The 13,458-nt window shown below is 35.3% G+C and overlaps 1 protein-coding gene across 11 annotated transcripts; it reads right to left on the bottom strand.

Annotated features, from left to right (window-relative positions):
- Nucleotides 1-6,456: 6,456 nt before the first annotated feature.
- Nucleotides 6,457-11,801, bottom strand: LOC107872804 (transcriptional corepressor LEUNIG). 11 transcript variants are annotated; one of them, XR_007056565.1, is made up of 6 exons: nucleotides 11,530-11,780; nucleotides 10,419-10,524; nucleotides 10,189-10,319; nucleotides 9,273-9,428; nucleotides 8,954-9,158; nucleotides 6,457-6,958 (listed from the first exon to the last, which is right to left on the bottom strand). XR_007056565.1 is itself a non-coding variant. In XM_016719414.2 (4 exons), exons 1-4 carry the CDS (start codon nucleotides 11,569-11,571, stop codon nucleotides 6,935-6,937), a joined length of 237 nt encoding a protein of 78 aa, XP_016574900.1. In that variant the 5' UTR covers nucleotides 11,572-11,801; the 3' UTR covers nucleotides 6,457-6,934. The 11 variants fall into 11 exon arrangements, 2 of the variants coding, with proteins under 2 accessions (XP_016574900.1, XP_016574898.1); XR_001674991.2 differs by lacking the exon at nucleotides 10,419-10,524 and having other exon boundaries at nucleotides 11,637-11,784; XR_001674985.2 differs by having other exon boundaries at nucleotides 10,189-10,524; nucleotides 11,530-11,781.
- Between the last annotated feature and the right edge of the window lie 1,657 nt (nucleotides 11,802-13,458).

Raw genomic sequence — 13,458 nt, 5'->3', positions numbered from 1 at the left:
TATTATAAGGATATTTTGATTATTATTCGTGCATTTATAAATTACTATTTTAGTTGTACGTGCGAAGTGTAACTTTTGATTATTTAAAATTAAACGATTTTACCTATCACGAAGGTTTTTAATGAAGTACAAAAAGTTTAAAACAAATATTTTATCGTAAGTACATATATATATGAGAAAATAATTACGTTGTTAGATTCGAACATACGAGAATATCAAACCTAGAAATCAAAATTCACAAATAAAACAGATGTAATAATGCACGGTGTGTTAAACTTAAAATCACTCTCTAAGCTAGAAAAATAATAATAAGCCACGACAATCAATAGAAAAGGAAAAACAACTCAAAAAAGAGAGAGAATAACATACTAACCTAGCGGATGACAATTACAATGGTTGAAGAAATAAAAATATGTTGAAAATTAAACCTAGTCCTAATTTAAGAAAAAAAACTTACCATATTTTAAAGTCCTAATCCATTACCATATTTTAAAATCCTAACCCATATATTCTAGGATTCAAAATTATATATATAATTAAATAATAATTAGAGAAAAAAAAAGTGAAAAGATGATTTTGTCTATTTTAAAGTGTTTTAATGAAGGGCAAAAAGTTCAAATCACTTTTTTAGGGACCTTCCCACTTTTAATATATTATAGATATAGATTATAGATATAAATTATAGATTATAGATAAAAATACAAATATAAATAAATATAGAGATATATGCTTTTAAAATTGTACATGCAGAGTGTTAGATGGATGGGTGATCCTTGAGGGAGCTACCTTGGGGTCGGTGAGTGGTTGGCTGATCTGCAATACCACTTTGATTCTACTATAATTATTCGTCTTTCTTTTATTTCTATGGATAGTTTGATATCAAAATCTTGTAATATTCGACATTTATGTTGTTTCGAGAATTCTACGACTTCTCATTGTTTATGCTTGCTTACTTTATGCATATTAATAACCGAAATGGATTAAAATATGAAAATAATTCATCTTAAGAGATTTATTCGACTTGTTATGTTAATGAGCATTCAACCATCAATAAAAATAAATAAGCACCAACATATATTGAAATCGTGCGAGGAAATTCAAATATAATTTAGTTAAAATATAGAAGTAAAAAACAACGAAAGACAGCTCAGTAATATAGGCCCTGTTTAACCATGAAAATCATAATTTTTCGGAGTTGGAGATGGAGTTGAAACTGAAGTTGGAGTTGGAGTTATATTTGGTCATGAATATAAATTAAAGTTATTTTTTAAATTTTGTGAGAGAAGTATATGTGAAAGCAAGTAAAACTTATTTTCACATTTCCAAATACAATTCCGGAATTGTATTTGAAATTTTCATGACCAAACGCATCGCGTTTATACTTTTTTCACTAAAGTGAAATAATTTTTCAGAAAAAAATAATAATTTTCATGGTCAAACGGCTACTTAGTGAAAGCAAGCTAAACTGTACAAATTGTTCACTCACCTGTAACCAACGACTCGAATCAAAATGATCAAAAGCAGACCTTGCACCTCGGTTTGGGGTTTGCAAACCCTGACAGAGTCTTCACTAATAGATGCTAGGAGCTCGCCTGAGGGATCCCAGCAGACGGAATGAACTGGTTTTGTGTGGCCATTCAGAAATAATAACAATATGTTAGGTACACCGGGTACTGGAAACACAACTAGAGTTGGAAGAAAACATACGCAACAGTACATGTACCAGCCTTGACGAAAATCAGTAAGTATATTAATTCAAAATTCTCTCTCCTCCTACAATGTTTACCTCCTCCATCTCTTCTCAGCTTTTACTACGGATGTCCATACTTTATGCTACAAGATCGATAAGGAAGACACAAAAACATACACCAAATCAGTCCACAATCTTAAGGATCCGAGGACCGAGATGGAGACCATTCTCGAATTGGCTACCAACAACAAGAATACAAGAATTAATGGTATCTTTGGCACCAAAACAACAACCCAAACTAATGTTAACAACAATTTATGTAGAGAGCAAAATGAACAATAACAATGATGAAGTAGATAGATAGATAGGTAACTTGACATACAAATGTACAAACACTATGAACCTAAGTGTATATTGAACACGAAGACCCAAGAATTAATACAAGTAACACCAAGCTCTACGGTGATGATACAAGATCGACAAGGAAGACACTAACACACACCAAAATAGTCCATGATTTGAAGAACCGAGGACCCCTTTTGGTGACCCCTCTCGAATTCACTACACAATATCAATACAAGCACGATAACAACAAGATTCTAAGGTGTTCAACACCTATAATCAGCGAGCCACAAACTAAGATTACAACACAATAACAAGAAAAAAAATGACACAACAAGGTCTCGGGTTTGGACACCCAAAATCGAGAATGAACACAACAACAATAATAAGATAGAATGATAGATAACTTGACACACAATACACAAACACTATGAACCAAAGTGTATATTAAACACTAAGACCCAGGAATTTATACAAATGACATCAAGTTCTTACGGTGACCTCAAGGGAATGGAATCCCTAAGCAACTAACGTTTCAAAACAAGCAACCAACACAAGTGATTCCACACTTGTCACAAGTGATACCCACACTTGTATGAATACTCTCAAAGAGCTCTCAAAATGTCATCTAAGTTATGAGAAAATGACCTAATATGTTCTATTTATAGCCTAGGTTACAACTTATTACAAAATGACTAAAATGTCCTTAACGAGCCAACACTCGAAATATTGTTCCATTAGTTGGCCAGTCACCCGATCACGAGTTATTTACGTATTGATCCATAATTACGATCGTACTCGTATCATCCTCCCCTTCTGAAAAAAGGATTCGACCTCGAATTCGAACCTTCAAAATAATAGAAGAGATAAAATAACACATATTCCTCATTACATGAGGGTTAAAGTTAGCATAATCAACAAAAAAACATCAAACCACGAGTGTACATTCTACACATGCCGTGGGAACTTAGGGAATAAGATACCCTTCTAAGCACTGAAAGAAATACTTGTCTATCCACCTAGTGTACTTTCTGAGAAAATGACCAAAAGTTATTCACCGAAAGTTATGAGAAAATGACCTAATATGTTCTATTTATAGCGTAGGTTACAACTTATTCCAAAATGACTAAAATGCCCTTAATAAGCCAACACTCCAAAGCTTGTTCCATTAGTTAGCCAGTCACCCGAGCACGAATTCTTTACGTATTGATCCACAATCACGATCGTACTCATATCAGGTGACCTCAAGGGAACGGAATTCCCAAGCAACCAACATTTCAAAACTAGCACCAACATAAGTGATATCCACACTTGTTTACAAGGAATCCACTTTGCAAGACTCTCTCTCTAGAGCTCTCAAAATATATCATCAAAGTTATGAGAAAATGACCTAACATATTCTATTTATAGCCTAGGTTAAACTATTACACAAAATGACCAAAAGTCCCTTAGAATTGGGAAGCCTTGGAGTGTTTTGAAAGGCCTTCTAACACTTCAAGGCTTGTACTTCTTAGTTGAGCAGCCCCTAAGCTCGGGTTTCAACGTATTGGTCTCCAATCATGTCCTTGAAAGTTAAGAGGCCTCTTTGTCCTGTATTATCCTTCCCTTTTTGAAAAGATTTTGACCTCGAATCCGAACCATGCAAAATAATAGGAAGGACAGGCAAACACAAGTTTCTCAAGATATGAGGGTTAGGGTTAGTGTAATCAATCATAGCATCTTGCCAAGGTTGCTCAAACTTCACATATTACCAAACATCCTTCACGACATTGGGAGAAAAGTCAATATTTAAAGGACAAAGGACTTGGCTAAGACTAACATCAAGAATTTCCCTCAAGTGAGTTCCATTAACTACATAACCAAGCAAACCATCACATATTGGAATAACTAAGGTTGGAAGCAAGGAGTCTTTAGGAAGTTGACTACCCTTCCAATCACAAGAAGCCATGTCTAAATACCGTATATCCCTCTTACCCCAACACCCCTCCAAGAAAGAATCAACTAGTCTATCCACATAAGCATGACAAGAAACAAGAAAGAAGAGTTGTTTGTCAAGTGTAAAACATAGGCTCTTCTTTGAATAGCAAATAGACTTGAAAATTGAGATAGGAAGGTCATACATTCCATGTACATTCAAGTTATTCCAAAAGACATCATTACCATATTTCAAATGATCACCGGGATCAAATGAGTGGAGTGTCCATGGGCACGGGTTTAGGACACACTTTCTTTCCCCAACAATACCACTAATACGGTCATATGTCCCCCCTATACTAGCATGGTCAACAACTAAAATAATTAGAGGGTCATTGTTATCCTTAGTCATTCGGCCATTATTTTCAACATCACCTTTTTCACACACAAGTGGGTCTTCATGACTTCCACAAGACAATGTACTATCACTTGTCACAATAGCTTCAACACTAGGTCGACACAAATCGATCTTGCTAGAAAAATCAATTTTGTCATCATTAGGATCAACTAGTGCATCCACAATCTCAAGTTGTATATTATCATCACAAAATAAAGGAATATTCGGCTCACCTAAAGACAAACTATCATTCACACTTAGTTGGTTACTAGCCTCATTAACTAGAGTGCAAGAGTTAGTTTGATTACCTTGCAGCCATGTGGAGCGTGTCCACTCACTGGAACTTGATTAGGAGGGCTTGGATGCTCTATCAAGTTATCCAACTCCTTGTAACGAGAGTTTTCCGTCCCTCCCATTCTTTCTTCAATTCGGCCTATTATTCTTTCAATTATCTCCATTCGACTATTAAGGTCATGTTTTATACCCATTATGGTAGTCATCAAATCATTCACGGTCACCTTTTTCAATTCCATAGTACCTAACAAGAGAAATTCTAAAACAAAAACACAAAAAACAGCAAACTAGTTAATGTTAGAAAAAAAAAAAACATCCTCACAAGCTCTCACACTTTGAAATGCCTCTCAATTGGCCTCACAAGTGTTGGTAACTCGTCTATACTCCAAGGAGATTACTTGGTACCAATTGGGGCTAGAGGCCAGAATAGATTCTCTTTTGAAACAACTCAAAGAAAATACTTACGGACTTGAATCAAGAAACTACAACGAATTTAAAAAAAGATAAAAGCACACAAAGAAATGTAGACACGAATAAACGGACCCAAAAATTAATTTACAACCTAGTAGATAATTACTAGTTTGTTAATTAGCAATAGAATCAACAAAAGACAACTAAGAGACAAAGATTAGAAACTAAGAAATCAAAAATTTAAGCCTAAATTTATCGTGTGAACAATAGAACGTGACGTGACAGCCACTTATTGGTTGTGGTCTTAACACAATTTATTTTTCAAAATTGAAAGTCTTGAACAATTTGTCATTTGGAATTGGTGGGAATTGATTTAGGAGAGAAACAAGTCTCTAAATCCTATTTTCAAATTCAAAAGTGGAAGACTTGACTTTCTTGTACCATTTCCCTAGAACATGGTCCTTGAATCATGGGAATTTGTTGGAAAGTGGTTGAAAAGGTGATTGTAAGTCTTTGAGTAGATGCAAAGTATTTGTACTACAAGTACTACACCTTAAAACTTGAAGACTGGTTGGACATGTCTTTCAAGACTAACAACAAAACATACTCTCTTTCTTCACTTTCTAAATCAAACAACCACTTTTCTTCAACAAGATTAGAAGATGGTGAAGAACACCAAGAACATATTTTTGAGTCTTGAAGTCCTAAGGTTCAAGTTGGACCTCCCAAACAACAACAATAGCTTCTCAAGCTTAAATTCTACAACACAATCCCCACAATACACGTTCAAAACTTGAACCAACAACACATCACATGTTCAAGTCTCAAAGCCGCAACAACAATCGACCATAATTTGGTTCACAACAACAACATCAATATTTCAAACTCAAATCTAGATTTAGACTCAAGAGTGTTAGTGATGAAGAAACTAACACTAGAAACAACAAAACAAACAAAATGACTTCTAGATCTAGACAAAAAAAAATAATTTTTTTGGCCAAGACAATGACAAAATCCAGATTCGGCCAAGAACTAGAACAAGATGGACAAATTTGCTTCTTTTTTTATTTTTTAGCTTTTAAATATTTTTTTTTAATTTTCTAACAAGCAAGCCCAAAATTGATCTTATAGGAACAAGATCTAACCATTCTATAATACCAAATGATACAAGATCGATAAGAAAAACACGAAAACATACATCAAATTAGTCCACAATCTTAAGGATCCGAGGACCAAGATAGAGACCACTCTCGAATTCTCTACCAACAACAAGAATACAAGAGTTAGTGGTGTATTTGGCACCAAAACAACAACCCAAACTAATGTTAACAACAATTTATGTTGAGAGCAAAATGAACAATAACAATAATGAAGTAGATAGATCGATAGGTAACTTGACACACAAATGTACAAACACAATGAACCTAAGTGTATATTGAACACAAAGACCCAAGAATTCATACAAGTAACACCAAGCTCTATGGTGAACTCAAGGGAACGGGATTCCCAAGCAATCAATGTTTCAAAACTAGCACCAACACAAGTGATATCCACACTTGTTTACAAGGAATCCACCATGCAAGACTCTCTCTCTAGAGCTCTCAAAATATATCATCAAAGTTATGAAGTTATGAGAAAATGACTTAACATATTCTATTTATAGCCTAGTTTAAACTATTACACAAAATGACCAAAATATCCTTAGAATTGGGCAGCCTTAGAGTGTTTTGAAAGGCCTTCTTGACACTTCAAGGCTTGTACTTCTTGGTTGGGCAGCCCCCAAGCTCGGGTCTCAATGTATTGGTCTCCAATCATATCCTCAAAAGTTAAGAGGCCTCTTCGTCACGTATCACTTTATTAGGGTAAATAGCAGGTACCTATTCTCATTAACCCTGTGAAGATCCTAAACTCTGCAAACGGAATAAAAGCTAGATATAAAGCAATGGTAACTAGTGAAACAGAAGTCTTACTGCAATTAAACGAACCTTACAACCGACAATGAAGCTAGCTGCAAAAAACTCATTTTCTCGGCCTATATGGAAATTTATTTGAAATAATCCTATCTTCGTTTGAGAGTAATATTGGAAATATGATCCTATCAAAATTATGAAGGTTGGGTACGGAACTAATAAATGACTAAATATCTCATGTTTCTTGAAATTATCTTAGTCATTTTCAAAGTTGCCGATATAGATTAACTTCTTTCAACTTTCAAAGAAGTTGCTGAAACACTAAAATTACTTAAGTTGTACCAGTCTGTCATTGGAAAGGCTGGTGTAAGGTGGTTGATTGGATTGTTTAATGAAATCTTCAGGACGGTAAAGATGCCCAAGGCTTGGAGGTGGAGTACCATGATCCCTCTCTATAAGAATAAGGGGGACATTTAGAGTTGCAATAACTATAGGGGGATTAAGTTATTGAGTCACTCTATGAAGATCTGGGAGAGAGTGGTCGAGGTGAGGCTGAGACGGATAGTGTCTATTTCGAAAAATCAGTTCGGATTTATGCCCGGCCGCTCGACGACGGAGGCAATCCACCTGGTACGGAGGTTGGTGAAACAGTATAGGGAAAGGAAGAAGGATCTGCACATGGTGTTTATCGACCTGGAGAAGGCTTACGATAAAGTCCCCAGGGAGGTGCTTTGGAGATGCTTGGAGGTGAGTGGAGTACCGCTGGCATATATCAGAGCAATTAAGGATATGTATGATGGAGCAAAAACCCAGGTGAGGACGGCGGGAGGAGACTCAGAGCATTTCGCTGTCCTGACAGGATTGCATTAGGGATCTGCTCTTAGTCCCTTTCTGTTTGCGTTGGTGATGGATGTATTGACGCGGCATATTCAAGGGGAGGTGCCGTGGTGTATGTTTTTTGCAGACGATGTAATTCTGATAGATGAGACTCGAGGGGGTGTGAATGACAAATTAGAGGTGTGGAGGCAAACTCTTGAGTCTAAAGGGTTTAGGGTGAGCAGAAGCAAGACAGAGTATGTGAAATGCAAGTTTAATGACGTGGGGCGGGAGAATGAGGTAGTAGTGAAGCTGGAAGCACAGGAGGTATGTAAGAGGGATAATTTCAAGTATCTTGGGTCCGTGATCCAGAGTAACGGTGAGATTGATGAGGATGTCTCACACCGTATTGGGGCGGGATGGATGAAGTGGAAGCTCGCGTCGGGGGTGCTGTGTGATAAGAAGGTGCCGCCCAAGCTTAAAGGCAAATTCTACAGGGTGGTAGTCCGTCCGGCCTTGTTGTATGGAGCGGAGTGTTGGCCAGTTAAGAACTCCCACATCCAAAAAATGAAGGTGGCAGAAATGCGGATGTTGCGCTGGATGTGTGGGCTGACTAGAGGGGATAGAGTTCGGAATGAGACTATCCGGGAGAAGGTTGGTGTGACTTCAGTGGAGTGCAAGATGCGGGAAGCTCGATTGAGATGGTTCGGACACGTGAAGAGAAGGGGCATGGATGCCCCGGTCCGTAGGTGTGAGAGGCTAGCGTTGGATGGTTTTAGGAGGGGTAGGGGTAGGCCGAAGAAGTACTGGAGTGAGGTGATTAGGCGGGACATGGAACAGTTACAGCTCACCGAGGACATGACCCTAGATAGGAAGGTCTGGAGGACGCGAATTACGGCAGAGGACTAGGGCCAGTTTGGGGTCGCTAGTGTAGGGAATTACTTGGTAGGGGTTTTATTCCTGTTATGATTTCGTGTTCCGTGTTCCATGTTTTATTACGAATCTGTGTGCTTTCCTCTGCTTTCCTCTGTTTTATATTACTTATGGGTGCTGTATTTATGTTATGTAATTTGCTTCTGTGCTTTACTATGTGTTTGTGTGGTATCTCATGCCTTGAGCCGGGGGTCTATCGGAAACAACCTTTCTACTTCTTCAGAGGTAGAGGTATGGACTGCGTACATCTTACCCCCCCAGACCCCACTAGGTGGGAATACACTGGGTTTGTTGTTGTTGTTGTTGTACCAGTCTGTCATTATGCAACACCAACCTTTAACGAATGTCGACAAGCTTGTGTCTCCCTATCAAGTATCGATACTACGTTCTCAGCAGCAGGAGAAAGATATCTACCAATGCAGGGCTGGAATCTCACCTGAGCTGTTCCACCCTGCTCGAGACATGAAACAACATTTAGAAGAGATGGGAGGATCATATAATTTTGCATCAGCATACCTGATCCCCCGTGCTAATGCACATATAATAGTAGATGAAGAATTTTTACCTTGAACACACTTGTACAGCTACCATTTTTTATACTCCAGAATCTTATTTCACCATCACCATCACGAGAATAGATGAGAGCTTCATTATTAGGATGGAAATCAAGTGATGTTACACCAGCAGAATGCCCAGTGAAAGTCCAAAGTGAGTAGCTCGGCTGTAAATAATTACAGAGTACATTAGGAAAACTTCAAGAAGAACAAACAAGTGAGTCTTTCTGTTTTTTTCTTCATTGGTCATTTAAGTAACTGCACCATGATCCTCTTTTCTTAATTGAACATTTAAGTAACTACACCATGATCTTCCTAAAGATGTTCATTAATGCAATTTTATCACAACCTCTCCTTGAAACCATTCAAATGGATTTGCATTCACAAAATAACTGTCACCAAGGTCTTCCACCCATTCTAAAGAAGACAATTTTGTCTTGTTTCAATGTCCAACAAGGATATGGCCCTTCTGAAAGTAATATAAATTTCATCCATCCAGTCTTGATCCATGATAAAATTTACTCTAGCGGATTCCATCAATTTCAATTACATATTACTCGTTTTTTAAACAACTATAAACTTCTTCACTGGGTGTGTATTTGTTGTTGAAACTTCTTCCAGACCACACATGGTAAAATCAGATAAAAAATATTGACAAACAAAAGCTCACAGAACAAGACAAATATTCTAGAAAACCGAAGATAATATTATGTTTTGTTTAATTAACCAATACGGCAAGACGTTTGATATGTTACATAGGAGAGATATCAGAATGCACAGCCTAGAATCACTAAAGACATATATCCCAATACAGATAATTAGCACACTCAAGGAAATAACTTGGATGCAAAAAATCTCAATCCAAAACGTACAAGAGGCTAATAATGAGAAATAAATAGTCAAACACTAACGACGGTGGTAACTAACATTGTCAGCATCCCAAAAAAAGATGTTGCAAGTTTTGCCATGCTTGGACTGAAACGAACATCAGTAATGAGTGATGACTGCTCCTCAAGTGTTGGTTTTTCCTTTAATGTATCAGTCTACCATGAAACATCCTAAAATAAAAGTCAGACAATAAGCAGTACAAGTTATTTTTTAAGAACCATAACAGTAAGGCATTGTCATGGCAAGATTTTTGATACTTGTAGACTAACCTTTTGGTCATGGGACCACTAGCTAACAGTTTTCCATTGGAGAAGTGACAACAAACAACTTCATTGCCACTGGCCCCAACAGAATTTACTTCATTAAATGTAAACCCTATAATCAAAGGCTATTCCAGTCAAAATATGCCCCGATGCACAATTCTTAATAAACTAGGCAGCCAACACATTTCCAAGTTGACAAATTATACATGTAGATTTAGTGTAGGGCATTCATACTCTTTGTTACTAAGGAACTCTATGAATTGACTTAAAAATAAATACAAATCTTCACAACCAACACCCAGATCAGCAAAACAGCAATTTCATAAACTATTACGAACTGTTAAGTTCCACATCGGTTGAGGGGATGGGTTGTTGTCTCAAATCTAGAGCGATACTCTCCTCGGGAGCTTGATTGGGCACAAGATCCATATCTTAAACAATGCATTAGAGCCAGCTACATTGTGATCCTGTTGCTGTGTTTCTCAATGTTGAGTTTTGTGTTATATTAACACACTCCAGTTGATCAGTCCTAGGCATGCAGGAAAGTGTTAAATATTAAGTTCCATATTCGTTTAGGGAATGGATTGTGGTCTCTTTATATGGCTTTGTGTAATCCTCTCCTAGCTTATGGAGTTGAGCTAGCCCAAGATCCCCTTTTTTACATGAACCATAGATATACACCATAAAGATACAGAAATATTGGAAAGAAATGCACCACAAAAGGAACACTCTTTTGTAGGCGATCTCCGCAAAACCTTTTTTTATTGCTCCTCTGTAAAATCATCATTCTCTTTCTTTAACTTTACATTTTTTTTTGTGTGTGTGTGTGTGTTGGGGGGGGGGGGGGGGGGGGGGGGGAGCAGACACTTACCTAAACTAGAGGCATCCTACAGAAATCAAAGTATTAAACACGTTAAGATTGAGTTAATTATTGAAAGGCATAGAGAGATGAAAAGGATTATGGCAGTTGCTAACTAGTTATGAGAGCTTCCTTGATAAATTCTTACATAACATTTAAAACACAAAAGGAGGAGGAATCACATATACAACAGCTGATTAGTGCAAGAACCCACAGATTCAGGACAAAACCTTAAGCCAGGGAATCAAGTGAACTCACCTTACTAACCTTTACTAAAATCCATACCACGAACAATAACATCTCGAGTTAATAGCTGAAATTTTTTTTTTCAAAAGTTAATAGCTGAAAGAAGTTGGTTTCCAAACCTTCGTCCAAGATTGCTACCTTCATAAATGCATCATCCAATCTTTCCTCGTAATCTTTGTAGCCAAATGCAGGAGAATAATGGTGCAAACTAACAAATAAAAATACAAATATAAGTGTGAAATATAAAATATAAATATTAGCACGAACTTTAAAATACTAATATTAATATAGTTGTAAATATAAAAATATAAATGATGGTGTGACTACAAATACGAAAAATAATTGTGGTATTTACGTTATTGTTCATGACTTGTGCTTGACTAATCATATTTTTTAAAAATAAAAAATATAAAATAGAACAAAAATGATTAAAAAATAAGTACAAATAAGAAAAAAAATAATATAAGAAAAGAAAAAAAGAAAAAGAAATAGAATTTAGAGATTAAAGAGAAAAAAAAACAAATGGAAAGAAACGAAAAAAATAAAAATAGAAAAAAATAAAAAGAAAGAAGAAAGAAAAAATGGGAAAAACACAAAAAAGAAAAATATATAAAAAAACCAAAAAAATAATGGTAGCATATTTGGCGAGACTAAACATTTAGTGTATTTATATTTTTTATGAATACAAACTACTGAGTAAAAGTGAATATAGTGGTTGTGAATCGAATACAACGACTATAAATGATAATTATGTAAAATGTGGCTATGAAAGAAGATTTTATAGCAAAGTTTCATTATTTTTGAAATATGTCCATAAATAATTAGTATAATATGAATAAAAATAATTATGATGGAGATAATAACATAAAAATAACAATAACAATAAATTCAGTCTATTTTTATCTAATAGGATCCGGTGACAATAAGATGAAAACAAACTATGGAAAGACTTGTCACAATAATTAAACCTTTTTTTATTTCATTCTTTAGGTACAGTAATTGAACTTTTTTAATTGAATTTTTTTTCGTTGAACTTTTGAGGTACAATAATTGAACTTCTTTTTGTTTCACTCTGGAGGTACCATAATTGAACTACTGTTAGATATAGATATATACATCTGCCTTGTGATTCTCGAGCAACTACTTTCTCTCTCCTAATAGGGGGTACAACATTTACAAACTTTCCAAATGTTGACATATGCATCGGTGTATGGAGAAATAGGTTGTAAATGCTTTGCATTATCTACTTCTCCGGATAAAAGAATATGTTTTTTTTAAATCTCCATTACATATTAGTTAAACACTTTTTATTTTGTAATATATTTAAAAATTTACAAATAAAATAATTAATTTTACTACTTTACATTTTATTCGTATTAATGAACATAAAGATAATTTATTAAACCTTCAAAGAATATATTAATTATAGAATAAAATAATTTTTTTAATTAATTCTATTTTAATTTAGTAAATAATCAAATCATCAAATAATTTAGAATACATATTTTTTAGTAAAATGATCAATTAATATGTAACAAGCTTAATAGGTTATTTTTGTGTTTGATATGTCATTACAAAAATATTATTTTAAAAATATTCTAGACAAATAATATGAGAATGAAATTGGGGTATGAGTGGCGCTTAATGGGGTCTAAGAGGATGGGAATGAAGATATGATGTACACTATTGAAGGATAAAAAAGGGCAGTTTGGTGCATTAAATCTACCGCTATGTACGGTGTTTGGGGAAGGGCTTCACCACAAGGATGTATCGTATGCAGCCTTACCTGAAATATTACCTGTCAAATTTATTTTCTCCACTCTAAAAAAAAGTCATTCTTAAGAAATTTTATTTTTTCTTAGAAACCATATTTTTTAAAAAATTTAATCAAATAAAGAGAAAATGAAAAAAAGATTTTTCACTATGCCAAACAAACGAACT

This window comes from Capsicum annuum, chromosome 6, assembly GCF_002878395.1.
Source record: "Capsicum annuum cultivar UCD-10X-F1 chromosome 6, UCD10Xv1.1, whole genome shotgun sequence".
NCBI lineage: Eukaryota > Viridiplantae > Streptophyta > Magnoliopsida > Solanales > Solanaceae > Capsicum > Capsicum annuum.
The sequence above is the reverse complement of the archived record's forward strand: the minus strand, read 5'-3'. Positions and strand labels throughout refer to the sequence as shown.